Below are 27,209 nucleotides of genomic sequence, written 5' to 3'. Positions count from 1 at the left end.
CCTAACAATATCCTTCATGCCTCCACGTTATCTTATGCAATAATGTGAATAGAAAACATGTTACCTATTATAATGCTGAGTACCTTTGTGGAAGTGTAAAATTAAGCTATAGAACATAAATTTCAAGTTGGGTTGATAAGTCGATAAATTTATAATTTGTTGATGCAACACTCAGTTCATTGGTTGCAAAAAGGCGCGGGAAAACTTGCAATCGATTGCTGTAAGCTACATGTTTAAATGCTTTGTCTCAGTACGTAAATAAGTCCTAGTTAGCAAATATTACTACTTTATGATAACTTAAATGATATAATTTTTTTCAGAAAAGTAAATGTTCATCCGAAACCCAGATCCATATTATATAATAATAATGATCCCTGGAGGTTGTCAGCCGTTGTCATGGTAACGGGGACGCGGTGGGTGAACTTCAGATATCAACGTAGCATTTTCCTATTGTTATCATTTTCCTTCTCTACTCTCCAGCCCCGACCCCTAAAAGAGTAGTGTGTGAGGTAACTTCGTCCTAATATTTCAAATCAACTAAACAGTTTACAAAATGAAGAAAAAATGAGTATAATTTGGGAACGGTATATAGGTGAGTAAAGCATTCTTCTCTTGGCTAAAATTTTATATTTTTGAAGAAGCGAGTGTAGCCAGAGTCACCACAGACAAAATAAACTCCAGTATGATGTATAAAAAAAATATTACCAAGAAACATGAATCCTAAAGCTATTGTGGGGTACGAGATGTTGGTTCACACTCAGGATGGGATGGAGAAAGGAAACTCACAATGTGCTCTCTGTATACATATTGTATTGGATGTACAATGCAGCTTGGTGCTGGGAAGGCAGCATGGTTACAAGCGTGATGTAGAGAGAGCTGGTTGGTGAGGGTGCTCAGAGGAGGACCAGCTTGTGGGTCGCCGGCTGGAGCGGGATCCGCCAGGCAGGGGAGGAATCCACTACACTATCAAGTCAAAAAGGAAATGACACAGTGCTTTCTGACTCCACTTTTACTTTACTTTTATCCTCTATGTCACTGATCGGCTTGTTAGCCGCCCGGGCGATCGGTCACGTCTCTGTCACGCACTGTTGGCAAATACTGGGCATGCACCGGCTCCTGAATGTACCTGAATCCGCTCCAGTGTTGGTCAAGTCTTGTCTTGAAAGAGCTCGCACTCGGTGCCGTCACAACACTCTCTGGTAGACTGTTCCAAGAGTTTACAACCCTCACTCCGAAAAAGTTTGCCCTCACAGTTTTCTGGACTTGCAGCTTCTTCAATCTTGAGCTGTGACCCCTTGTGGGGCGAGCGTCAGCCAGCTCCAAGTAAGGACACTCGACCGAGTAGTGCCCCCTGAGATGCTTATACACCTCAACTAGGTCACCCCTTGCCCGTCTGTAATATAAGCTAGGCAAGTTCAGGCGCTCCAATCTCTCAGGGTAGCTGAGGCGCCGAAGTGCAGGCACCAGTCTGGTGGCCCTCCTTTGAACATTTTCAATCAACTGACAGTCCTTACCATATCTCGGGGACCAGACGGGGTGACAGTACTCCAGATGGGGAAGCACTTCACTCTTGAAGATCGTTACGAGGGACGTACCGTCTAGATATTTGAACGACCTTCTTATAAAACCCAATTATTTATTTGCCTGGTTTACCTTCTTCTCGCAATGGCCCGAGAACTTCAGCTCATTGTCAACATACACACCTAGGTACCTTCTTGCAGTGTCTCAACTAGTACAGTTTCTTCTTCCCGTTGGAACATATGATATGCCTCCTTACCGTTGGTACGCCCCAGGTGCATCCTCTTACACTTCGTGACATTGAATCTCAGCAGCCATTTCTTCGACTATTCTTGGAGCCCACAGAGGTCCTTCTGCAGATCTTCACAGTCCGCTTGGTTCTTAATTTCCCGAAATAACTTAGCGTCATCGGCAAATATTTGTATGGAGGAGTGTACGTCAGGCATGTCATTTATGAAGCAAACAAACAACAGCGGACCCAATACACTGCCCTGTGGTACCCCACTCGTGACAGGTACAGATGATGATTTGGTGCCTTTAATCACCACACACTGCTTGCGGTCTTGTAGAAAGTCTTCTATCCATGCTAGGACATTTCCCCAAATTCCATACCCTTCCAGTTTGATTTTCAGCCTTTCGTGGGATACACTGTCGAAAGCCTTGGCAAAATCTAGGTAAATATTGTCGATATTACCACCCCGTTCCAGAATATGGGTCCAAATATCCAATACCTTGAGCAATTGTGTTAAGCAGGAGCACCCCGGCATGAAACCGTGTTGGCAATCCTTTACAAGATTGTTTCGTATTAGATGTTCCATTGCGGCATCTCTGATAATACTCTCAAGTACTTTACATATTATGCTGGTGAGGCTCACCGGTCTGTAGTTGTTCGTGGAGTGCCGATCGCCCTTCTTGAAGATAGGACTCACATAAGCCACTTTCCATTCACTGGGGACCTTTCGTTCATCCAGGCATTTACAAAACAGGATCTTCAGGTAATGACGCAACACTCACACGTGCCTGCATCACACCGTCATGAGGAGAACTGTATAATTATCTTCTTTTTGTTTCATATATTATGTATAATTGGCGAAATGGTTTTATTTCTTTAGTACGTAGGGTAAACAAGGGTAAATTTGCATTGTCACACCGTTCGCTTTTAGCAAGTAAAAAATATATTTTTCTGGTGTATTTGTGTGTGTTTAGACCGAATATGACCTTCATTTTTGGCGGAAATTAGCCGGGTTTTTTTTAGCGATTTTTTTTTTGTTTGACGTTTTCCAAAAAAAAAAAAGTGGCTAAGCAACTAAAAAATACACACAAAAAAAACACTAGAAAAACAAAAATCAAACCTAACTTAACTAACTCTCACCATATGATGGAATCACCTATTTCTTACCTTATTGGCCTGGTTCTTGCTCGTCGTTGCATTCTGGGATTCTTACCCAGCGCCACATATGTTGGTCTTTGCAATATTTACATTCAGTCTTGCTCTTAGTACACTTTACTGAAGAACACCATGCGATCGAAAAAATGCTATAGTTTCTACGTTTTTTTTCCAAAAACTAGCAATCAGCTCCATATACTTTAAGTGACACCCATCGCAGACTTCCATGGTCAGAACTGAACTTGAATTTCAAAATATGAGAGACCCAAAATAAAACTCTAATTTGATTGGGCCAAATATACTCCGAATTAAACCCAAAATCATTTTACAGGTAATTGGTTCCAAAAGCAAAATCGCTTTTGATTGGCCGAGTTACGTGTACGGGAACGCATGATGATTTATGAAGGAGACGCAAGAGACACGCAGTGTTGGGGGAGAGGCAGACGATAATGGCAGGAGGTTAATGGAAGAAAATAGAATTTTTGGGGGAAAAGCTATCTCCGTTATTATACATTTCCGCCGGTAATGTAATAGATGAAAATTATCTTATATTTAGACGTCTTATTCCAATATGATAATAGATTGGTGGTAGGAATGAACGGTGTGTAAATGCAATAATACTTAAACAAGATATACCTATAGACAACTGTGATTGATAGTAAATAATTTAGGGCGAGATGAAAAACTGGTTCGCTGTGTCAAATAAAAATACAAGTATTCATGGGTGGAACAATGATGTCGGATTGACTTATTCACTAACCATTATGAGACAAGTTTTGACTATATTTTGTCCCTTACTGATTAACGAATCAAGCAATCAGATGCCCTTGTTCACTCAATTAATACCTGTCGTCTAATGAAATGACCACAGTGAATCAGTTAGCCTTGTAGTTACAAATAGGAATGTTGATATCCACTGTTGAAAAGGAGTGAGAGATGAGTGATATAGGCAGTGTGGAGGTGAGAGCTATCGCCTCCTTCCTCAAATCTCCTCACGACCCTGAGGACGAAGATGATGACGTCACACATACCTCCGTCTCAGGTGCGTAATATCTGATGATAATAATAATAATAATAATAATAATTAGTATTATTATTTAAGACACATTACATAAACTACACAAATAAGTGATAAAAATTATTAGAAAATTTAAAAAATGTGTTTCTTGCTACTTTTAGTAGTACTGTACTTAATAAGACAAGGTCAAACAGGTGTAATCTCATACAAGGATAAGAGTTTTTTTTAGTCCTTGATCTGATGTACCAACAGGAGTGACTCCAGCTGATCTGGTCACTGGCTCTTACCTCACTAAGGCACCAGCCAAGGTCACCAATTTACCACCAGAGGTCACCAGGCTGTCAACCAAGGTCAACCCTGCCAATAGTGACTTACTGGGTTAGTGGTGATCATTATTCATTCTTGTTATGTGGGATTCACATTAGGATTGACCATCCTAATGTGAACCTAACCTTACCTAAATTATATATCTTGTATTGTGTTAAAAGCAATATTCTGTGTAGGCCCTGACCCAGCATGCTCCACCAGGTGACATCTGGGAGGTGGAGGAGGTGAGGTCAAGTCAGGGTGAGGAAGTCAGTGACCCTCGACCCCAGCCTGAGTATGATGTCACTTACAAGCACCGTGTGTCAGCCGCCCATGTGTACCTTCCGGTATGTACGTGTGTGTCCTAGCCACTCATGTGTATGTATATTTACACATATATTGCACTTGTGTGAGTGTGGCACAAAACTATGTTTGTATTAAATGTATAGTCTCTGTAAAATGTTTATGAGTCAGTTAAGTAATACAATATTATATATTTTAATCTCTGAGGCTGACTCAAAATCACAAATATGCTAATGAGGTTAGGCAACTTACATGTCATTTGGGATCACCCGAAGATTCTTCCCCCTCCGCAAACTTCACCTAAAGAATAACTAGCCTATCCAAACCTTATTTAACCTATTATAACATAACTAAACCTAACTTAACCCCTGGGTAATGTTAAGTTGGTTAATCTTATGGTGAAATAAACTGGGGAGGAGAATCTTCTTGTCTCTCATTAGGTTCTGTAACCAATGTATACACAGGAGAAATAAAGATGACCCCTACCTCACATCATGTACCCGGAATGATTAATATATTGTGCCACAGGTAAGCAGTATGGTCATGGGTGGTGCGGGGGAGGAGGACCTGGTGGTGAGGGTGGTGCTGCCAGGGGCTCACCTCATGGAAGTGACCCTCGAAGTGACACCTACTGATCTACGACTGGCATCTCCCACCCACTACCTCCACCTGCACCTCCCCCGCCCTGTACACCAGCAAAAGGGAGTGGCTACGTGGGACCCTTCCACCCACACCCTCACCATTACCCTCCCCACTGCCCACCCCCTACTCCTGACACCCACCACCACCACCATTCACTGATCCCACTGAAAATCCTGTCAATTACCTGTATATCAATAGCCTTTCCACACCCACAATCTTCCATAACCATACCAACAAACTTCCGTACACACACCCACAATCTTCAAAGGCTAATAATAATAATGGATTTGAAATGCCAGATATACTGTACTATATGAATGCTTCAGTGCGTGAACTTAATTGACTTGGGGAAGGAAAACTGTACTTTGAATGTTATTATATTTGTCGAGTTTGATATATATAATTTAAGGTACAGTAACCTTATTGGAACCTGTTAAAAAATAATAATTGTTCTAACAAGTTTAATGAATTCTTTTAAAAGTACTGTTTATGTTATTCACAGTTTATACTACAAGATATGAATGAGTTACCTATCATCAGAGAATAAGTTAATATAAAGATTTTGTTTTATAGAAAGTGTTGATCTTGTACTTTGATATAGCTATCATTGATGTTATTTTATAAGATAAATTTACTTATGTTATAAAGAGGTTATAAAAAAATAGATTTTTTAGACTATATATAGATAAATGTTGCTTTTGTGTATAGTGAAAATGTTATGCTTTATATAGGTCTTGCTCAGTAGTAAGGTTCAGCCAGTTAAAAAATCAGACCGTGTTGGTGAAAATGTTTTGGCTTTTAAGGCATGACGTACAGTACAGAGGAAGGTAACAACAGGAGTCGGTGTTCATTTTGAAATTCATCGGACTCATTTCTAGATACTTTTTGGAGAGAGCGTATATAGCAATCAAAGGTTTAAATTATACTGTACTGTATGTCTTTAACTTCCATTATTGGTAATATGTTGTTGTTGCTTTAAACAGTTCTGATATGTAGAATGTATCCGTGCTATTAACCTGAAAAAATAATAAGGTTTTAGTTGCTCACATTTTAACTTAATTCTAATCTAAACATGAGGAGTTGGAATGATGACAAGCCCTTCACCTCAAAAGTTGTTTTTTTCTCTTAGTGCTCAGCATAAATGTTGATTGATAGATACAGTACAGTACATAGTACAGTACAGTAATTGCTAAACATAAGAAAATGATGTACAGCATACAGTACTGTGCAGTTGGTACATTACCTCATTTGAGGGTGGTCAGGGCTTGCCTCAGGGGTGAGGAGGGATGGGCTGATATGGATTTTCTATCAGACCATCATTCAGAAAAATATGGATCACTTTGGTATTGTAAAAATGAGTGAGAATAAATTTTTCAGCCAAGAGAATTTTCGTATTGCGAACATTTGGACAACAAGGGATACCTGTAGTACTGCACTTACGTAAAATGTCTAGACACAAACACAACAGTTCACACCATCCCCATTTTATTCAATTGGTTATTGGAAAAAAAATAAAACAACTGTGTATAGAAAAACTTTAATAATTTATTAAATCTTAACAAAATACAATGATAATCCACCACTGAATATATAAAATAAAAAATAAAAGCAATGATGTTCTTACAACAGCCTATTTCATGCTACAATTAGATATACTGTATACCTTTAATAAAGGCATAAAAAAATTCAATTGACACACTTCATAAGGCATGTGTGCCAGGCTTGAGTAGGCTTTGTGCGTAAGTTAGCATAACATAACGGTCTCTGAAAGACACCTTCAGAGACATAACTCAGGTTAGACTGCAAAATGTTGCTATTTCCTCATTAGTAAACCAATTTCATGGTTAAAGCATATAAAAACTATCCTATCAGTGTTTATTGTAAGTAAAAACCCTATCTCCATAATCCTCCAGTAAAAATTATCACAATAGGAAAAAAAAAACACGACTCAACCTCAACCAAACCCTGTAAAGTCTATGGGGACAGTAAGTAAAACAGGAAATATAAGCTTTACACAACATATTGTACTGTTAATAGTCAAGCAAACATGCCCATCAATTCTAGAAAACACAAGAGAGTAAAGTAAGGGTCAGGGACCATAAGCTCAATTCTCAGTCAACATCTCCATTTGTTATCAACTGTTAACACCAGGTCCTAAATTTATCACTTCTAGTCTAAATTTTATTAATTATTATACTACCTTAATCCAAAGGTGAGCACAAGAGGAGGAGGAGTAACTCTAGGAGACATGAAGATTAACTTAAGGAAATGGAATAATGAACAGAAAGCCACAAGGTCGAGACTTTTTAAGAAAATTTGTGATTGCCTCACATAGTGAGACTCAACAATCACTGATATGCAACAAACCCAATAATTATACTTTATGGCTGACTTTTGTTTTCATAACTGGAAGCAATGGGTAATGATAATACTGGTAGCATGAGTCTTGCCTTCACTTTTAGGTACATGACCCAATTAGTATATTCCAGCAAATAACAATATTTCCTTTTCAAGGTGAAACCCCATTATTAAATAAACTGAATTGCTGGTTAAGTCATTGTGACATTCTCAAACAAAATTATCTACAACTGGAATTCACATTATAAATCTTACACACTAATCAGATATAAACAAGCTCCAGTTCTAACAAAAGCAAAATACAGCAGGTTAATGTGAAGTACAGTAGTTTCAGTACCAATCACTCACATGCACCTCTCAATGATGAGGGATGGGCTACAGGGGCTATTATGAGGAGGGGAGTTAATCATATCTGGTAAATCTGTAAGTATAACTAACTCTGGTCTTCATGTTTTTGTTATTTTATTATTTTAGGTGCAAGTGAAGCTATCATGTAATGATCCTGATCTAGTTGCTTTTTAGAGGCTGAGTATGATCCACGCTGCATGACAGGTGCACTTACTGTATACAAGTATCTCAAAGAAGTAAACTAAAAAGGACTTATTTCAGGAAGACATTTTGCACAAATTCAACAATGGCTACAAGTCAGATCACAAGTATCTCTTCTATTTTATTTCTTATGGTTCTGATGAATCGCCATCTTGCCATAAAGAAAACTTACATCACCTCTATTAAAAAAATAAATGCTTAAAAGACACCATTAAAATTTTCAACTGGACACTATAAAAGCAATATTTTCAAAAAATATTTCAGAAGAAGTCTCTTTAACTCCTGAGATCTCAAAGTCTGCCATTTTAAACAACTTGGCTCAGTAGAACTTCTTGGCTTGGGCTTCTTTATTATCTCTGCAAGAGGAAAAAAATTTATATATATATATATATATATATATATATATATATATATATATATATATATATATATATATATATATATATATATATATATATATATATATATCGAAAATGGAAACAACGAGTACCTTAGCTTGTTTCCATTTTCCGTGATTTTATCAAGATTTATCTTATCCACGCTTTCAGGATTTACATGAAATATATATATATATATATATATATATATATATATATATATATATATATATATATATATATATATATATATATATATATATATATACACACAGTGACCCCTCGTTTAACGAACGCCTCGGTTCACGAAATTTCGGTTAACGAACTGCCTTCCATAAGGATCTTCAATTCGGTTAACGAATTTCTTACGAACAGACCTCAACATGTTTTCGCTTGCACTGACCGGGCAACCAGCTTTAGTATCAGTCCGCCAATACATTAATCGGTTCTAGGGCTTAAATTCCTTACTATTTTAGTAAATATCAAGAAGTTTATACTATTCAATAATTTTAAAAGTTTAATAGATCACATAGATCACTGACCCACATCAGGGCCTGGGGGGCGAAAATGTAATAATAATAATAATTATAATAATAATTATTCATAGTGAATAAAAATTTTAATAAAAATACACCAAAATAAAATAATATGATAACATTAATAATAATAATATATAATAATAAAATTAATTAAAATAACAATAATATAGGAGTACTTTAATAATAATAAAATAATAATAATAATAATAATAATAATAATAAAGAAATACAAGAATGAAAAAAAGATCAAAAGTGAGAAACACGACCTAGACCTATGAGTTGTTGTTATTATTATTATTATAATTTTTATAATATTTAAGCCCCCCAGGCCCTGACGTGGGTCAGTGATCTATGTCCGGGTGGGCTAATACACATTAAAAAAAAAAAAAAAAAAAAACTAACCACTCTGAAAACCGAAAAATTCCGAAACCCGAAATTCCTCTGGCCCCAAGGATTTCGGATAAGGGATTGTCAACCTGTATATCAAAGGGTTACATGAACTTCAAAATTTAAAAGTACAGTAAAAATAACAATGCATAATGGCTTTCTCTTACCTGTAACATGTCGCCTGTACCATCCTACACAGGTCAAACACTTCAGGGACCTGCCAACACCTATCACCCTCTTTTCTCATTACAGTTATCTCTCCAGGTAATAAAGATAACAGAAGAAAAATAAACTACAGTACAGTACTAAAGCATTATTCAACTCTTAGCAAAAAAATATATATATAAATATAAAACAAACAAAAATAATTGTTCCTCAGTGACAACAACTGCTGTGAAATACTATGGTTTATTTTTTACTAAGAGCAAGTCATGAGTGCAGTTTGATCTATTAAGGTGGTGATGAACAAAAATGCATGTAGTAGTTTGATATATGAATGATGAAAACAGAAATATAACTTGACACAAACAAACACAAACGCACATAGATAGGTCAACACCATTAGTTGCATGATACAAACCAAGCAGATAAATGTAGCAAGGGAAGGTTGCTTATGATTCTGATGGTGTGCGACAAGAGGTTAAGATCCAAGGTACACACACACAAGGTAAGACAACGGCGCACACATACAAGTTAAGACCAAGGCGTGCATGCACACATATGGGAAAACCAAGGCGCGCACACACACGGTAATATCACAGCACACTAGGTTAAAACAATTATCACCGTGAGAGTAGCGGCCATCTTCCCTATGTGGAAATGGGTCCCAGATCTATGAGAGATGGACTGTTAGGGGTAGTACAGATAGAGTACCCTGGATACCTAGACTACAGTATACATACAGTACCAGGGAGCCAGTGTAGCTTGGCATTGCACTCGAGATTCTACCTGTGTGCATATCTCTAACTCTACCAATATCCTTTTTTCAGGAAATTGAATATACAGTAGACTAACTTTACCATTTAAGCACGTTAGTTCTCACTGTCCAGAAAAAAGCCTTTAAGTGGTCCCGAAAACACCTGACCAAATAGCCTTGAGTTTCAGCAGATGAAGTCACAAGATAGATTTTATCACAGGCATACCAAGGGGGCCCCCATCTTGCACTAATAAATTATTCAAAATAAACCATTTTTAATGAATAAAAATAACAACATCAATAACTGAACGGTAAGCTCTCCATGAATGTACAGAAAAATATTAATTATCTCGTATTTCAACAATACTTCAGTTCAAAGTTCGTCCCACCTCCCGTCAAATTTCTGGGTACACCCTGACTTCCTCTCCCATAAATATTACAAGTAACCATTACATCTACTTTACCCTAAAGCCAACATAGTGCCTAGTTTCCCTTCATCTTTAAAATTAATTATTGTTAATACATCTTTATTATTCTTGAAGCCTGTAATGATTGTTTATCAGACCACAGCTTACAGCCCAGAGAATTACAACACATATAACAGTGAGTACAGGTTGACACACCTTGGGTCAGGACCCAAGGGACCTGACCTCGTCCACTAATTACTTGAGTTAGTGTATGACTTGACCAAACCACACCTAGCCAAGACACACCCAGGCATGACCACGCACCCGGGCAAACACAGCTGTCCAGATCCAACCAGTTTAGTGTTAATTGGCAGGGGTCAATTGCCGGCTGTTTCTCCCCCATATAAAGGCCCTGCAGTCCCATCCACGGACTCTTTACCCTCGTCACTCCCATCCGATTCATCTCTCTCCCGTTAGGGTCGTTATTCCGTTCACTCACAGAGTCACGCTCGTCCTCCCCCCAGGTTGGGAAGGAGACTTCCCGACCAGACCCCGGCGTCACAAGCTAAGCAGAGCCTCCCATAGGAGACAGTCCAGTAGCACCCGCTGGGCCTCCGTCAGGTCACACCTGAGTCTTGTCAGAGCTATCCCTAGGGTGAGTTACCTACTGTGGGAAGTGTATTCATTCATGTTTGTGTTCGAGAGTCTGTATCCAGTAACGTAAATACGATATTCTAGTAACGTCGATATAATATTGATATTAATGTGTCTGTGTCATTGAGTGGAATAATAAATAGTTGTATCGAAGTGGTGTTTGAGAAGTTGTCCCTTAACGTATAAGATAATATAAGTGTAAAATAACTAACCAGCCATGCTACCAAACTTCTTCTCTTTACATTCCTCCTACTATAAATATTATACCTATATGCAATATCTTCTATACGAGTTTTGACTTGTTACAAGCCATTACAGGAAGATGGGCAAGGGGTTTTGGGGTTAGGTTAGGACCTAACTTACTATCATCAAAGAACTAGTTGAAGTGCTCATGGCGTGACGAAAACCATCGAACTAAGCAGCCCTCTGAGTCCTCACTGCCACTTCTACACAACAGAGTTATTGATGGCATTATTATTAATCAAAATATATTAATCTTCATATTTCATATACAACAAGAACATTTCCAAGAAAGTTCTGATACAAAATATTCAATTCTGTGTAAGAGCACAGACAATTTGTGTCGCCATAATACTCAATGTGGCATGAACCACAACCCAATACTGTACTGTATATAAGTATTATTATTTTAAGATTAACACCAATGGTAAATCAACCACTGGAGTTGTAATCCATTACTACTGCCTGTGACTCTGAAAATATGTTAAAATGTTTCCAAGACCAAAAACCATTCAAATTATTTCAAAATCTTCAAAGAAATGTATATTTAAACGTTAATTGATGGAAGTTTTGACAACTTTTCTGTCCATTTTAATTTCATATATAAATACAGAAAATAGAAAGTTGTAGATTGTTAATGTAAAAAATGCATGTGTTCAAGCAAACATGTAAATATATATGCATACAATGTTAAAATACATTCATACACAATAAACTTTATTACAATAATGAAGAAAAGACGAATACATATCCATCCACCACCACCAAAAAAGCTGCTCCCTACATTTATAAGTTATTATATGATAACCATTATAAAACTGGGTGCTCACCTGTACATAATATAGCCAATGAGTAGAACTACCTGGATAACCATGAAGGCAATAAACAAGCCTGTTGACACACAGCTGACTGTGGGACAAGCTACTCCTCCTGGGCCTGCTGACATTCTCTGGGTGGCTGCACCAAGGTCACGCTGCCAAAAATAATTCCCATACATCAGATACATGTAGTAGTTACCCCTGTCCTAAATTTTCTTTTTACAAATTCCACACACACACACACACACACACCCGATATTTTCCAGTTTCACCATTTTTAAACTAAATCTCGAAAAACTCTCACCGTTAACTAACCATGAAGGCAAAAATTAACTGATGTACTCCATGATGAAGGTGAAATATATCAATACTACCTACCATAACTTCCAATAATAATAAACACAACCTCTTGGTCAGTTGTACTTACCCTGACAATATTAAGGCCTTCCTTCATCTCATTGAGGGTGACATGTAAGTCATAGCCAACAGGCTGAACTGTGCCTTGTGGCTTCTGACTGGTACTCAAAAGCTGATTACTCTTTTGGTGGATCTCGTTAACAAATTTCCTGTTGCAGGTAAAAAGCACAGATGAGGACACATGAGAGACAATTATGACATATTAATACAAGAGTGAACACACAAGACAAATACCACAGCTGCTGATTATTAACACTACGAAGATTACTGTCAAAGTCAACTGTATTTTCTAAACTGCATTATATGAGTGTTTTACCTCAGGTAAACCAAGTGTATAATATTAACACACTGCAAAAATTAAGATAAATATACTGAATTCACAACCATTCATTAAAAAAATTCTGCAGTGATCACATCAGGCAGAGGACATTCATCTGACACATTCACACTGACAGGACAAAGACTGCTTTAAGTACTGTCTTTACCTGCTGTATATCCCAAGTACTGTCTTTACTTACTGTATATCCCGTGCTGTCTGAACAATGTCTCTCTGGTTGTTAAGGATACTGTCAACTTCATGGCGACGGATGGAGTCACCTGGGAGAGCAGCCACTGGTGCTACAGAGGGAACCTGACCTGCAGGCAATCCCTGGCCTCCTGCTAACACAAATATAATATAGTACTGTATTACACATACCAACACAAGTTAGTGATTAACACTGATACTGTAGGTGTGTTTAGACAACTACTTATCACTTACAATTGTGGTGATTACTAAATATTTAAGTGTTATAATGTAGATCTGTGAAGTGAGGAACATTATGAACAGCAGCAAAGTATTAGTAAAACTGATGTGCGAGTAGATTCACAAAATATATGACCTAAAATTCTAAAAAGATGTACAATCAGGGTCAAATGTCTTGAACACTTAGCAATATCTGGCATCTACTTCTGAGTTATACATATACAGGTATGACTGGGATATACTAATAACACTACTTGTCATCACATATTATGCCTGAACCACAAAATAGGATAAAACTCTCCTTAATACCTAAGATCTTCAGGTACTGACATGCCAAATACTGTCTAGTGTTCAAGATTTCTGACCCTGACTGTACATAACACTGGCAGCATGACAAGAAAAAAGTTAGTCAAATATGATATACTGTATATAATGATGTAAAGTTGTGACTTATACAAGATGGTGACAAGACTATAAACCTTTTACATTCTTGGGACCCACAGTGAATGCTCTGAGGAAAATATTGGGCCAGTATGGTGTGGTTTTTTTTTCATCAATATGTAGCAGATACTAATATTAATGCCACAGGATACAACTAAACACACTGGCTACATGGGAATCTTGTGCATGGAGGCCCAAGGCACCACCGAGTTGGAAAATAAAAAATTTCACACAATAATGTAATTAAATTTGGCAAGCCGTAACCAGGATCAAAGTTTAACGTAAAAATGCCTCTAAATATGCAACCAGGATTATATTATATACAGATACTGTATTTACCATTATAACAGTAAATTGCAACTTACCCATTCCTGAGTGGACTGCTGAAACTAAGCCAAGCGTACGTTCTTGTCGCCCAATGATCTCATCCATCTTGATGTGGAGTTGCCGTATGACCTCGTGGATCTGGAGAAAGAACAACACACACGTGATGGCTCTGCATACCTCAAACTCCACATTATACTTCAGAGATTATTAAGTTTTTCCTTAGTCACTATTATAATCCACCTGACTCCTTCTTTCAGTGCTCCCTCTCCCTCCGCTGTGTACCTTACATAAACTAAAAAATACCTTACAGCACAGCAAGAGAGAAGAGAGTGAGTTTCTATACTATTAACCATAGAATGTTGTATTGTTGAAAAGATCCATCAGCCTCAGATAGCCAATGCCCAATTCAACATTTGTTTTATTAATATTTATTCCTGTAGAGCTTTAGAACCGAGAAATGCAAAGGACTGATAAAGTAATAAGAGAGGCAGGAAAAGAGCAATCACCAAAGGCATGTGTTAAATATAAGAGTACAGTATAAGGTACTGTACATACTATAGCTGTCTAATAAAGTAAAATGAATGTGCTCACAGCAGACTAATCATGGGAGGCAGGACAACAAAAGTCCCTCAAAACACGAAGTCCACAAGCAGCCAAGTTGATCGATATACCATATACTATCACCAAACTACCACAAAGCTCTCACTTATCGCACAACCTTCTCTCTGATCACAGTAATGGAAACGAGATACTTACTTGACTCTGTCCATTGTATATCTGACGCAGTTCCCTCTGTTCCCAAGACTCATATTCCTCATCTTTGTCTTTCTGTACAGCATCGGGGTTCTGTGCAATGTACCTGAATGGAAATACCAAAGTTTTACCATAAATAACACATGACATCCACTTCTGACAGAACAATCCTCTTACTCTTAAGGACAGCTTATTTTCATTTGTGAATTAGCATAAAGAAATTAAATGTTTATAGAATTTTTGTGGGTGAATATCCTGAGGAAAATTATAGCTACGAGTTTATGGGAAAAAAAAAGGATATTTACAGAGCAATTAAAAGAGACAAATTAAATGAGGTACTGTACTGTATCAATTCTAAAGGTGTGAGACTGTGGGATATGAGCTACAAGTATGGAAGATTCCCATGAGCTGCGGTGGGCTGCTCTTATTATCCAGGATAGTATAAGCCTTGTTGATAATTCAAAATAAATTTTAAATTACAACAAAAATGATGACAGGTTTACACATAGGAAGAACAGTTGACTCAACTTAATATTGATGTTCATTATTATTTAAAATTTAGGCTCATTAAAAACTAACATTGTTGTGTATAGCTGCAAGTAACAAAGTGAATATAACCAAAGGAAAAAAAGAACTAAGATATTTCCTTATGGACTTAATATGACAAGGAGTTATAAAAGTTCATAATACATTCATTACACACCAAGAACAGCTACTTCAAGGTAGTTTTTATCTTATCAACTTGTATAGTATAAACAATTTGGTGGGAAGCTGACAGGTGGGTGTACACCGTGGGCTGCTGACTGTGGCGTGACTACCTCAAGTGCTACAACAAAACACGAAGCACTGATAACTGATAAGGTACAAGCCTGAAAGGGGCCAGTAGAAGAATAATAACCAAGGTTTACCTATTCATGTACATATACAGTACAATATAAATTCCACCCCTTAATATCCATAAAGGTTACATTGGCAGAACATGGTAACAGGAAATCATAATCCTCTATCATATAATTTACCTTGGTGCTGTCTAATATTACTATACACCTACTGCACCATATCCCCACTCACCTCACACTAAAGTCACTTCCTTACTTTCTGCACCTCAACTCTCATCAGAGGTTCTCCCTCTTGTGCCTCATCCACCAAAAATCTTCATAAAAGTCTTTCCCTCCTTATACCTTAACCCACCACTGACTACAACCCTTATTTCACACACTTACCAAAACAGCTTTTTCCAACACAACCATCACAAAATAATGCTCATCTTAACTCACTAAAACTTTAAATCAGTTACTCATCTACACCTGTACTTGTATAATTATGTATGGGTACTGGTTTTTTCTTTCCTTTACAATTCATAATATCAATTTGGTGTTGATGACACAAACAAGGTTGGAGAGACTCACTCATCGCGGGCCTTCTTAGTCTTCTCCTGGTACTCCTGGAACTCTTGTCGGAACTTCTCCTCCTCTTCCTGATTGGTCTGCAGCGATGCCATCTCTTCTGGGGACCGCACCGACGACACGAGGAATTTCAGGACCTACGATAAAAGAATAAAAAGTTATTAGGCCCCTCCTAAAAAACACCTTCATGTAATATGTACAGTGTGAAAGGAAATACCCGGTACTTATTATACAAGTCAGGACTTGGGACTGGTCATACACACATGACGAAACCAACCAAGAAAAATGAACCAAATGTTGTTAATGTTGACTTGGCTACATGAAGCTACAATATAAAAGTTAACTTGAAATTGAACTGAAGTGTGAGGGAGACCAAGGGTAGAAGAGAATGATGGAAGAAAAGGTTAGGAGAATGGAAGAAGAAAAGAGTAGGAGAGAATGAAGGAAGAAAAGGTTAGGAGAGAATGAAAGTTGGTCAAAATAGGGCTGCAGAGAATGAGTTAAATCTAACAATAGAGAGGAAGTAAACTCACGTCATGGTCATCGGCTAACCCGCCCGTTGCCGCAGACACTCCAAAGTGGCCAGATGACGGCAGATACACGTTCTCGGCACGCATACAGATCTCGTAATCCTTTTCATTGTTCGTCATGCCATTGTGGATCATCAGCTATAAGTTTAAAAATTCTCGGTAAAACTCGAGACATCAAAAATACAATCACTCACCGAACGTCACGTAAATATTTAACAGAGCAAATTAATTCTAATGTATTTGTTCCAGTATAATAAAAAAATAATCCTGAAACATGATTATTCCAATTGTAATTTTATATTCCCGGAAAAATGACAAACAAAAACCTTTCAAGATTTTACATCAAAAAATTATAAAATACAATAAAGTCAGTAAAAAAATTAAAAGTGCTTTAATATCAGCACACAACACACACCAAAAACCACAAAGTTAAGGAAACACAAGACATCCAACACGACAGTAACAAATGCCGCGAGAAGTAGGACTATTAATATTACACTCATTAAGTTCTTCAGTCAGGATGTGGACACTGGCTATAGATCATACCAACTCTTGTTACAACACTTCACACAGTACAAAATATGGAGTTTATATAAGAGGCCGAGGAGAAAAACACACACACACACTATGAGACGTTACTCGCAAAGATGCACAAATTCAAATGTTTATTCTGGCATTAATGAAAGCCTTGGAAAATTTGACGGGGCACGATATGAGCCACTTGTAGACAGCGGCAACAACCACTAAACACACCAGGTACGAAATATACCAAGACTAAAAATTATGATTCTCTAGGTAATGCAGATCATCCACGAAGATCACTAACATGCCATCCCTGTCTTTATAATTCATTCTTATGAGCCAAAAAACAAACAAAAGCCATGATTTAAAAGCATACATGAAAAATTAGACAATATATAGATAATTCACTGAAGCACTCTAACACAGCACAGGATTACATTTGTATGCTATGACAGTTTTAGTATGTTAAGTAAAATATTTTCCTTTCTAAATACAATATGTAGATATATAAAACATTTTCTATGCTAAAAAAAATGGGCTAAACAGTTATAATATCTGATTTCCAAAACCTAATTGAACTGTACAACACCTTCATGGACAGAGAGGAGTTGGGTAGTTCCCGTAAGAGTCTATAAATAATTATAGCCATTGTGATGCACTTACCCAAAAAATCCTATGTACAGTCGGTAAAATAAGTACTGACCACCCCAAATGTAGGTGGAATAGGGAGAGAGAGAAAGAGAGAGAGATGATAATCAACTGATGCCGGTAACCACAGGTACCTGTACAGCATTTGTGGCTTCAACATCATGTTTCATATTGTTAGGTAGGGCAGGGTGGTCGATACTTTTTATTGACTGTCCCTTTACTCAGCTCTACAACTGAGTAGTATAGTACTTTATAGTATCAAAATTTGATGACAACTATAACATCACAAGCTGAACTAAAGAAATGGTGAAAAAAATCTCATCATCACAGATAAAGAATGGCATTAAATCATTCCAGATACAGGGCATTAGGGTCACACTCCATCACTCAGGGTCACACTCCATCATGCCCTCCTACCGGAATATTACTCTGGACCTTCTTCCTACTCCTCCCTCTCCTCTTCCTCTGCTTCTTCCTTCGTCTCTTCTTCTCTGGCTTGGGTGTGGTGGTTACTGTGGGTTCGTCACTTCCCAACCATCCCCACCCAGCTGACAACTCATCTTCTGCAGCATTGTGGACAGTCTCCACAAAGAGGTGGCCAGCATCCAAAACATCTCTGGTAAAGTCATCATCACCAAGTACTGCAGGGTTAGCCGTTGTGGTGGTCGACTCGTCATTGGGAGATGGAGTCGACGAGGCGGTTTCCCCTCCAAAACCAAAAAAACTGGACATGGTCGTTGAATCAACATCGCTCGGAGGCTGTGAAGTCGTCGCTGTATAATCATCACTTCCCGGAGGCAGAGAAGACGTCGTCAAGTCAGCGGAAGGATATGAAGTAGAGAGAGGATCCTGGGATGGGCTGCCCTCCACTGACCTAAGTGGTGGTTCTGTACCCTCAGGCTTGGACGTAATACTGTATGCATATTGGTCACCTTCTTCCTCTAGCTTGGTATAATCATACTCAAGCAGCTGTGTCTTCACCTGCATGTGTCCAGTACAGTTATGTGTCAAAATAAAGCCACAGCCCGAAAGTTTACAGCCTCGACAACATAAAGCCTACAGTACCCTATTCCAGCACAACGATCAATGAAAGACCCCAAAAGGTATACAAATTACTGGGGATGCTGTTCACTGTGCATTTCAGTAATACAATATATTAATACTGTACAAGATAATAAACCTAGTAGCAGTACATTCTAGGAACACTTTGTTCCTATTTTTTAGAGTATTGTACTGTTACTTATAAACTTCCATTTCATCATTAAAAGGAGAGACAAACACACACCTGGATGGTCAGTACATACATGCTCCACACATGATCCTGGACCATCAGTCAATAAACTCCACTCATCCACATAATCCCAGTCTCTGGCTAGTCGTCTCACTTTCATCACTGCTCCCTCTCTCTGTATCACTTCAAAATTCTATCAAAAATTTACACAACCTCCTGACTGCATTTTCCTTCTAATTTTCTCTCTGTTCAATCTATTCTCAAGTTCACATCTATTCCCACAAAGCCTACCTAAACTCCTTGTATGTCTCCATATTATTAACACATTCAGTTACATTATACAAAAAATGAAAAAAAGTAGATATGAAAAAAAAATAAGGAATAAACATGCAGCCAGTTTCAAATACTGTACCATACAGTACAGTATTTTATATAATAAATAAATTCTCTCATATTATGGTATTTAAAAGTCCACAAGTGGTCAGTTTGATATTTATGGGGAAAATGGTTCATAACCCATTGGGCTGTAACACCAATATTCAAAAATAAGAATTATTATGCAACATGAGACTCCACTTTCCATTGCAGGCTCATCCAACTATGTCGGAATATTTATAAACCACCTACGAGCAAGGCTGAAGGCGTGACCTCGGTGGACAACGGAGATAAACGAGGGTACGAGTACATGCAGAGGCTTTAACTGTGTAAGGCAGCTCCAGCACATGCTCTCCACTCCACCAGGCCATCCAGTGACACAACCCAGGCTCAGAGTTTGTTACAGTTGTGGCTAATACAGTACATAGTTCACCAGCAGGAGGGAGATATACAGTTCATCAAGATTTCCTCAAGGGAGAGATGCCAGGGATGTAATTACCACAATCAATCAGTCCTCAAGGGAGAATTGCAGTAAATAGACAACAATAAAGATAAGGTGTTATTCACAACTACACAACTGGGTAGGAAAGTAACACCTAGATTTTGACCAGTAAATTAAGCATATGGGGGAGGGGAGGAGGGAGAGGGTGAGGGGACAGATGCACCAGTCTTCATAAACCAATGAGATCTTCATGAGAATAAATAATAATCCACAGTTTAAAGAAGTTCTAAGTGAGCCTGACAGATTTCTCCAGGTACTGTACTGTACTTCAGAGACACATCATCAGCAGCGAGCAGTAAATATACTGCATATGTATATAAAGTGATCAAAGTAATTAAAGAAGGCACTGTGTCACCATAATGCTTTGTGGGGGAGACGGATAGAGAGGGACGGGAGAGGGAGACAATTTGAGTGAACTTCTCAGCCTGGGATGGTAGAGTTGAAGGACGGCTGAGTGGTGTGAGGGTCATTACTGGAGGCTGCCCAGTACAACTCTTGGCCCATACAAGCACATACTGTACCATCTTATTTTTCACTTCATTTCCCAGAAAGAACACTAGTCCAACCCTCTTCTAAGAGGATGTATACACTACCTGTGGTCAGGTCACCAATTAGAAAGAATGATTGACTGCAAACTTGATGTAGTCACCCCAAATTTCATATAAGCATACAAATCAATGTTCAAACATTCCAACTAAACATATTTCAGGAAATATTTATGACTACTTACTACAGCTGTCAAGAGTTGCAATCATATAAAGACAATCACTTAACCATAAACAATGTGACCACCATCAGCCAACCGAGATATAAGGATACTCACAGTTAGGGTATTTTTATAATATTCAACCTTCGCTCTCACTGGGAAAGGTTTGTTTCGGAAGTCTCGTAGACAACCCCCAAGTTGTTGGCTCAGTCCATCACTGAGTAGCAGTAGTAAAAAAATTTTTTAATAATGATTAATGCTTAAAATACTTAAATAAAATATACAGTAACTATTAGTGTATATACTGAAATTCTTACCATCATAATACTGTATTATCTTCTACCTATACTGTACTGGTGATAAGCTACTAAATCAAAATACTATTACTTAATTGTATTTCTAGATTTTTTCTTTTAATAAACATTGAAGCACAAATTTCAAACAACCTGAGATAAAGGCTAATTAAATTGCTTCTTTCTTTTAGCCACAAGAAATACTGTATCCATACTTCCAACAATGACTGATTATAAATAAGCACTGTACTTACTGTTCATGATCATAGACCTTGGTGCCGTCGTTGACCATGGTCATTATGTAAGGGTTGTTTCTTTTGTTATCATTGTCAAAAGAATCGAAGAATATTCCCAGACCATTCCATTTATCCATACTACCGAAAACAGGACCTTCCACGCCAGGTTTATCACAAAACCACACGGCCTGTCACAGAGAGTCAGTCATATCAACACGAATCTAAACTTTAAATAAAATATATTAATCAAAAAGGTCTTTATAGTAACCAAAGACTATATAAGAAAGACGGGAAAGCGTCTACCATTATTGATAAAAAAACGTGAGCCACTGAGCTCCAATCAACGCCATCTGTTGACAATGCAGCTAACTAAAAGCACGGGGCACGTGAGGGGTAGCATGTCCATGTTTCCATGGTAACCAGCAGTGAGCTGATATTACCTTGACGTCTTCGCTTGACGTTCTTATTCTGTACACATGCACATACACTGACTGACACACACACACAGCGAAGGGTCAAGACGTACCTGGCGCTCCTCTCGGAGCAGCCAGGTCAACTGTTAAGTTGGCCCATACCAACCTCCTCCCCTGAACCCTCCTCCCCACCGGAATATCAACAAGTTCTCGCCAGAAGTTACAATTTCATTTAGGAAAGGAACGGAACCAGTGTTAAACAGAGGTGAACAGTGCTTAAGTCAGTGAGAACAACTCAACAGTAACAATCGTACCCAAGTTAACCATCACACAGTGAGGTCCCAAGGACCCAGTGATAACGGCCCGTGAGACCCAACAACAACCAGCGATGTGTTAATCCGTCTACGATAGGAAGGCCTAAGACCAAACCTCACTCATATAACACCATCTGTGAGGGAATTACTACACCACATGTCCCTCATAACACCATATGTGAGGGAATTACTACACCACGTCAAGTCCCTCATCACACCATCTGTGAGGGAATTACTACACCACGTGTCAGGCCCCTCATAACACCATCTGTGAGGGAATTACTACACCACGTGGTCCCTCATAACACCATCTGTGAGGGAATTACTACACCACGTCAGGCCCCTCATAACACCATCTGTGAGGGAATTACTACACCACGTCAGGCCCCTCATAACACCATCTGTGAGGGAATTACTACACCATGTGATGCCCCTCATAACACCATCTGTGAAGTAATTACTACACCACGTGAGGTCCCTCATAACACCATCTGCGAGGGAGTTACTACACCACGTGAGGTCCCTCATAACACCATCTGCGAGGGAATTACTACACCACGCAAGGTCCCTCATAACACCATCTGAGGGAACTACTACACCACGTGAGTTCCTCCTAACACCATCTGGGAGGGAGTTACTACACTACGAGTTTGCTGTTCAACACCTACATTAATCTGTATGTTCACTGTATGTTCCTTTACCTTTCTCTAATGAAGGCTTTTGTTAAACCACCAATGTATGTAATAAGTCATTTATGTCCAATGTATATTTTCAGCCTTCGGGCTGCAGAATTTTTTCAATAAACCGTTAATTATTATTATTATTAATATCACACAGTCAATTCTATATGATCAATGATCTATAGCAATGTGAAAATATGAAACACAAGCTCAGGGTCATCTGTTTTTGTACGTGTGCATACGGCACACGGGTGATGGTGACGCCCACTCATGGTTAAATGTCCTGGTCTTTGTGTAGACAAACAGACAACGTACAGACGACCAGCGCCTTGCACACTAACGCCATCTGTTCATCCCGCGGCCAACTATATGCTGGGTGGATTACGCGGGTTTTTGCCTAACTTTCCCGTCTTTCTTATACATGTGTATAGTCTTTGATAGTAACCATCTTTACCTACAACAGAGAACAACTTTGCCAATGATTGAATAATGAAGAAAATTACTAGGTAGCATTGTCTTGTACAGTAAATCAAAATATGGCAAAGTCTCTACAATGGAAAGTATCAAATATAATGAGTGACAGTACATGCTTCACTAGGTTAAGAATGAACTTATCTATAGTTTTCCTTGGAACTGACTTATTACACTAAGCTTTATCATTTGATAAAATAAATCTACTGTACTGGTAAGAACACATGTGTTGATATGAAAAGATAAGCTACTGTAAAACTAAATGTGAAAGGAAGGCACAGAAATTTTAACTGTCTGTACTGTGTAGAGAAAAAATACTAAAGATTTAACTTAACCACAGGAGTAATATACACCTGGGCTTAAAATACAAGGTGGTGAAACATAAGTGTCTATATGAGAATTAAATGGATTAATGACTGGTTTAGCACTGATGGTCAAGAGAGAGGGCTGTGTTGTTGCTGAGGTGGTTTATAAAGACGAGGTACAGTATATAACAAGCCTGGGTTTACAGCTACAGCTAACAATAAATACATTGCCATAAACTCAAAACAATGCAGAGAAAGATTGAAAATTAATAATACAGGTACAGTATAATCAATTTTTTATTACAACCTGCCATAAACAGCACTGGAGAACAGAACCAGGGAACACAGCGAAAACAATCTACTGTATGTTGTGTTATTTATAATGTATGTCCAATTTATGAAAGACTGAAGGTAAAGTCCACTAACCAAGCCATCAGCACCTATTCTCCCTCTGCCAGTCACACGGAAGACAAAGTCAACCTCCCACCATTCAAAGTTGGTGGGGCTTCTGGTCCATATCTGGCCCTTCTGACTCCGTAGTGATGGTGTGATACGAACGCTCTCCTCGCTGGCGATTGCATCTGTGGAATGATATGATACCCATGTTAGAGTAGCCTGGGTAGATTAATGGAGAAAAATTTTAACAAAAGAAAAACCTGCTTTACGAGTGATGACGGGAGTGTGTGCATACGTTTGACTTGTCACCTAACAGCCCAAACTTTAACAGTTCAACATGCATGGAGCCTCAGGAAATTGGTAAGATTTTGGTAAAATAATTCAAATGGTGACGGTAAGCGTTCTGGGAGGAGAGCAGATGATGAGCGCCTATAGCATCATCCATGTCAGCCATACACACACACATTGCACTCCGTCACCACTACAACCACCGGCCTGTCGTCATGTTACATTTTTTATAATCAAATAAGACTTACAATGTACCCATTTTGTGAGGCAATGTTTGTTTCCACCACTGCGAGTTTTTTTCACAATATATCCCCCACACATTTCAAATACAATTACAGGCTAGTGGAAAATTTCTGTGAACTAGTGAATTTGAAAAGTTACCCAATTACCTGTATTACCACACACTGATATCCTGAAAATCAATTTGTATATTTTTGTCAAGTGATTGTTACCATATCTTCTACTGAAATTAAGTGTGATATTAACCTGGGTAAGAGTAAGATGATCAGCACCACTGTAGCCTTCACAATATAAAGGATAAATTGTATTTATCTAAAGTCAGGGAGGACATTTAAAACATGATATTACCAAATATTTTTACTTAATAGATAAAAAAAACTAATATTCTATAAATAAAATTCCTAAACCCATCATCTTAGTGCCTCTGTCGAGTCCTGTATGTGTGTAGTGTGAGTGACCAGTCTCTTTCTCACCCGAGTTGGAAGAGTAAGTTACTGTACTATGGTGACAGCAGGAAAATGATGACGCATTGCTTATTTATAGATTTCATAAAACTATTAGTGTTGCAAAATAAGGAAATAAGGGTAAATTTATCGTTTTGGTCATCCACCTACAGTAAAAGTCCAAAAATCCGGATGCCAGAAATCCGGACCACCCGAGAATCCGGACTTTTCAAAAACTTTAAAACTTTTAAATTTAGCGGGCTTTTGTGGGTTACGTGAATGAATGGCGTTCCTTTAAAAAATTAATTTACCTAATTCTAATAATAAAAGTAATTGTAAATTATAGGTAGCTAATTTTGTTAGTTTTGTAATTAGCTTGTCCTCAAATGTAAAATTTGTGGCACTATAAATCTTTTGTGTGTATGTGTGCATGCATGAATGCCACAGCTGTACAGCGACAATAAACGACCACACGGTCGCCACTTTAAAACAAGCAATCAAACTGTGACAACATGTGTAATTTTGAGTCCTACTCTTTCCATGTACAGAGTACAAGCCCATAATAATGGCCCCTAAAGTAGATAAACTTCGTTGTGTGAAGAGAAAGAAGAACACATTGAAATTGAGTGACAAACTTGAAATAATTAAGAAACTAGAACGTGGTGTGAGCAATGCTGTTCTAATGGAAACATACATTGGAAAGTCTACAATTTATGATATAAAAGAGGCAAAGAATAAAATTCTAGAATTCACAGCTTCTTCTGAGCCTTACATTAAAATTGCTGAAAGAAAAAGTTTACATTGGCCCAAATTAAAAAATCTTGATAAAGTGTTGCACGAATGGTTTTTGTTAAAACGATCAGAAGGTATGGCAATTTCTGGGCCGATGCTTATTGCCAAAACAAAGTCTTTTAAGGAGCAAATGAACATTGAATCAGAGTGCACATTTAGTGATGGATGGCTTAGGAATTTCAAGACTCGTCAAGGTATTAGACAGTTTGTTTACATTTTTGTCTAGTGTTGACTTTATTTTTCTTTAAAACTGCTCGTTTTGAAAAATGAAGCATGCTTTATTTGCTAATGAATAAACTATCAAAATGTACCTGTTCATCTCTTCTTTATTCCTCCTTAAATTTTAATTTTAAAAGTACTGCCTGAGAATCCGGAAAATCCGAAAATCCGGACCGACCCAATCCCCAAGCAGTCCGGATTTTTGGACTTCTACTGTATTTGGAAGTATGTCAGAATGATTCAAAAGACATAAAAAACCAGCGGTAAAACTAAATCTACCCTAAACCGCTCTCGGATGGTGGCAACTTAAAATCGTGAAATTCACTAGATGACCGAAACGATAATGATGCCCAAATCACACCTAAGATGATCCACTTGAATAGTTTGGTATACATTTACTTTGTTAATATGCATGTGAAAATAAACTTGATTTTTTCAGTGATGGGCTATGTGTAGTGATGTATTTTAGATGACGTCAGGAGGAGACAGACTGTCAGCAACATGTGGATTAAGACTATGTTAACAATGTAATAACTTGCACACCTAACTAGCAGATACAGATTCTGAGGGCTGGCTATCCCCTTACATCCCGTGTAAAGTGAAGCACAAAAACATTACACCGGCCAACAGAGAAGCATGCGGGGTTCAGGTTCATAAGTGATGGGTGAGCGAGACAGCATCAGGCTCACACTAAGGTCAATTTTAAAAGCATCTTTCTGCCAACAGGTCAAACACAAAATTACCCCACAAGTGTAGCCTATCCCGACTAACTTAAAAACTGATGCAGTGAGAGTATATCGCCCCCACAGTTAGGTGGTGACTGGTGGTGTACTACAAGATTTATGCAGTAAACATATGTTAGCAGACGACCCGTGGCCGGTGACCACAATACTCACTGCCGCTGTATTGCCAGAAGGGAACCTGGTGATCCTTCTGTGCTAGGTAAGGTCCCTTGAAGCTGTACTTATATTCGAACCTCCTGTGAGGATTCTGAGCGTAAGTAACACATAAGAGAGGTAAAAGTAAGGTGAGAAGCCACCACAGGTCCATCTCTGCTACTTGTTGAGTGTCTACTGACGGAAAACAACAAGTACACG

General features: G+C 38.2%; 2 protein-coding genes across 6 annotated transcripts; one reads left to right on the top strand and one right to left on the bottom strand.

The window, feature by feature from the left end:
• Positions 1 to 383: 383 nt before the first annotated feature.
• On the top strand, positions 384 to 7,116 carry LOC121868422 (dynein axonemal assembly factor 6-like). Of its 2 annotated transcripts, XM_042369051.1 has the most exons (5): positions 384 to 592; positions 3,833 to 3,947; positions 4,176 to 4,301; positions 4,452 to 4,576; positions 5,061 to 7,116. In XM_042369051.1, the coding sequence occupies exons 2-5, from the start codon at positions 3,842 to 3,844 to the stop codon at positions 5,331 to 5,333; spliced, it is 630 nt and encodes a 209-aa protein (XP_042224985.1). In that variant the 5' UTR covers positions 384 to 592; positions 3,833 to 3,841; the 3' UTR covers positions 5,334 to 7,116. The 2 variants fall into 2 exon arrangements, with proteins under 2 accessions (XP_042224985.1, XP_042224994.1); XM_042369060.1 differs by lacking the exon at positions 3,833 to 3,947.
• On the bottom strand, positions 6,700 to 27,209 carry LOC121868403 (protein ERGIC-53-like). Of its 4 annotated transcripts, none has more exons than XM_042369014.1 (13): positions 27,009 to 27,209; positions 24,161 to 24,315; positions 21,570 to 21,739; positions 21,140 to 21,239; positions 18,626 to 19,189; positions 17,042 to 17,176; positions 16,512 to 16,645; positions 15,106 to 15,208; positions 14,388 to 14,487; positions 13,355 to 13,496; positions 12,847 to 12,985; positions 12,432 to 12,574; positions 6,700 to 8,437 (listed from the first exon to the last, which is right to left on the bottom strand). In XM_042369014.1, the coding sequence occupies exons 1-13, from the start codon at positions 27,160 to 27,162 to the stop codon at positions 8,401 to 8,403; spliced, it is 2,076 nt and encodes a 691-aa protein (XP_042224948.1). In that variant the 5' UTR covers positions 27,163 to 27,209; the 3' UTR covers positions 6,700 to 8,400. The 4 variants fall into 4 exon arrangements, with proteins under 4 accessions (XP_042224948.1, XP_042224956.1, XP_042224964.1 ...); XM_042369022.1 differs by having other exon boundaries at positions 13,355 to 13,493; positions 27,009 to 27,208; XM_042369030.1 differs by lacking the exon at positions 18,626 to 19,189 and having other exon boundaries at positions 27,009 to 27,206.

The sequence above is a fragment of the Homarus americanus genome, unplaced genomic scaffold, assembly GCF_018991925.1.
Source record: "Homarus americanus isolate GMGI-L3 unplaced genomic scaffold, GMGI_Hamer_2.0 scaffold32583, whole genome shotgun sequence".
NCBI classification, from domain to species: Eukaryota; Metazoa; Arthropoda; class Malacostraca; order Decapoda; family Nephropidae; genus Homarus; species Homarus americanus.
This window is presented reverse-complemented; position numbering and strand designations above follow the sequence as displayed.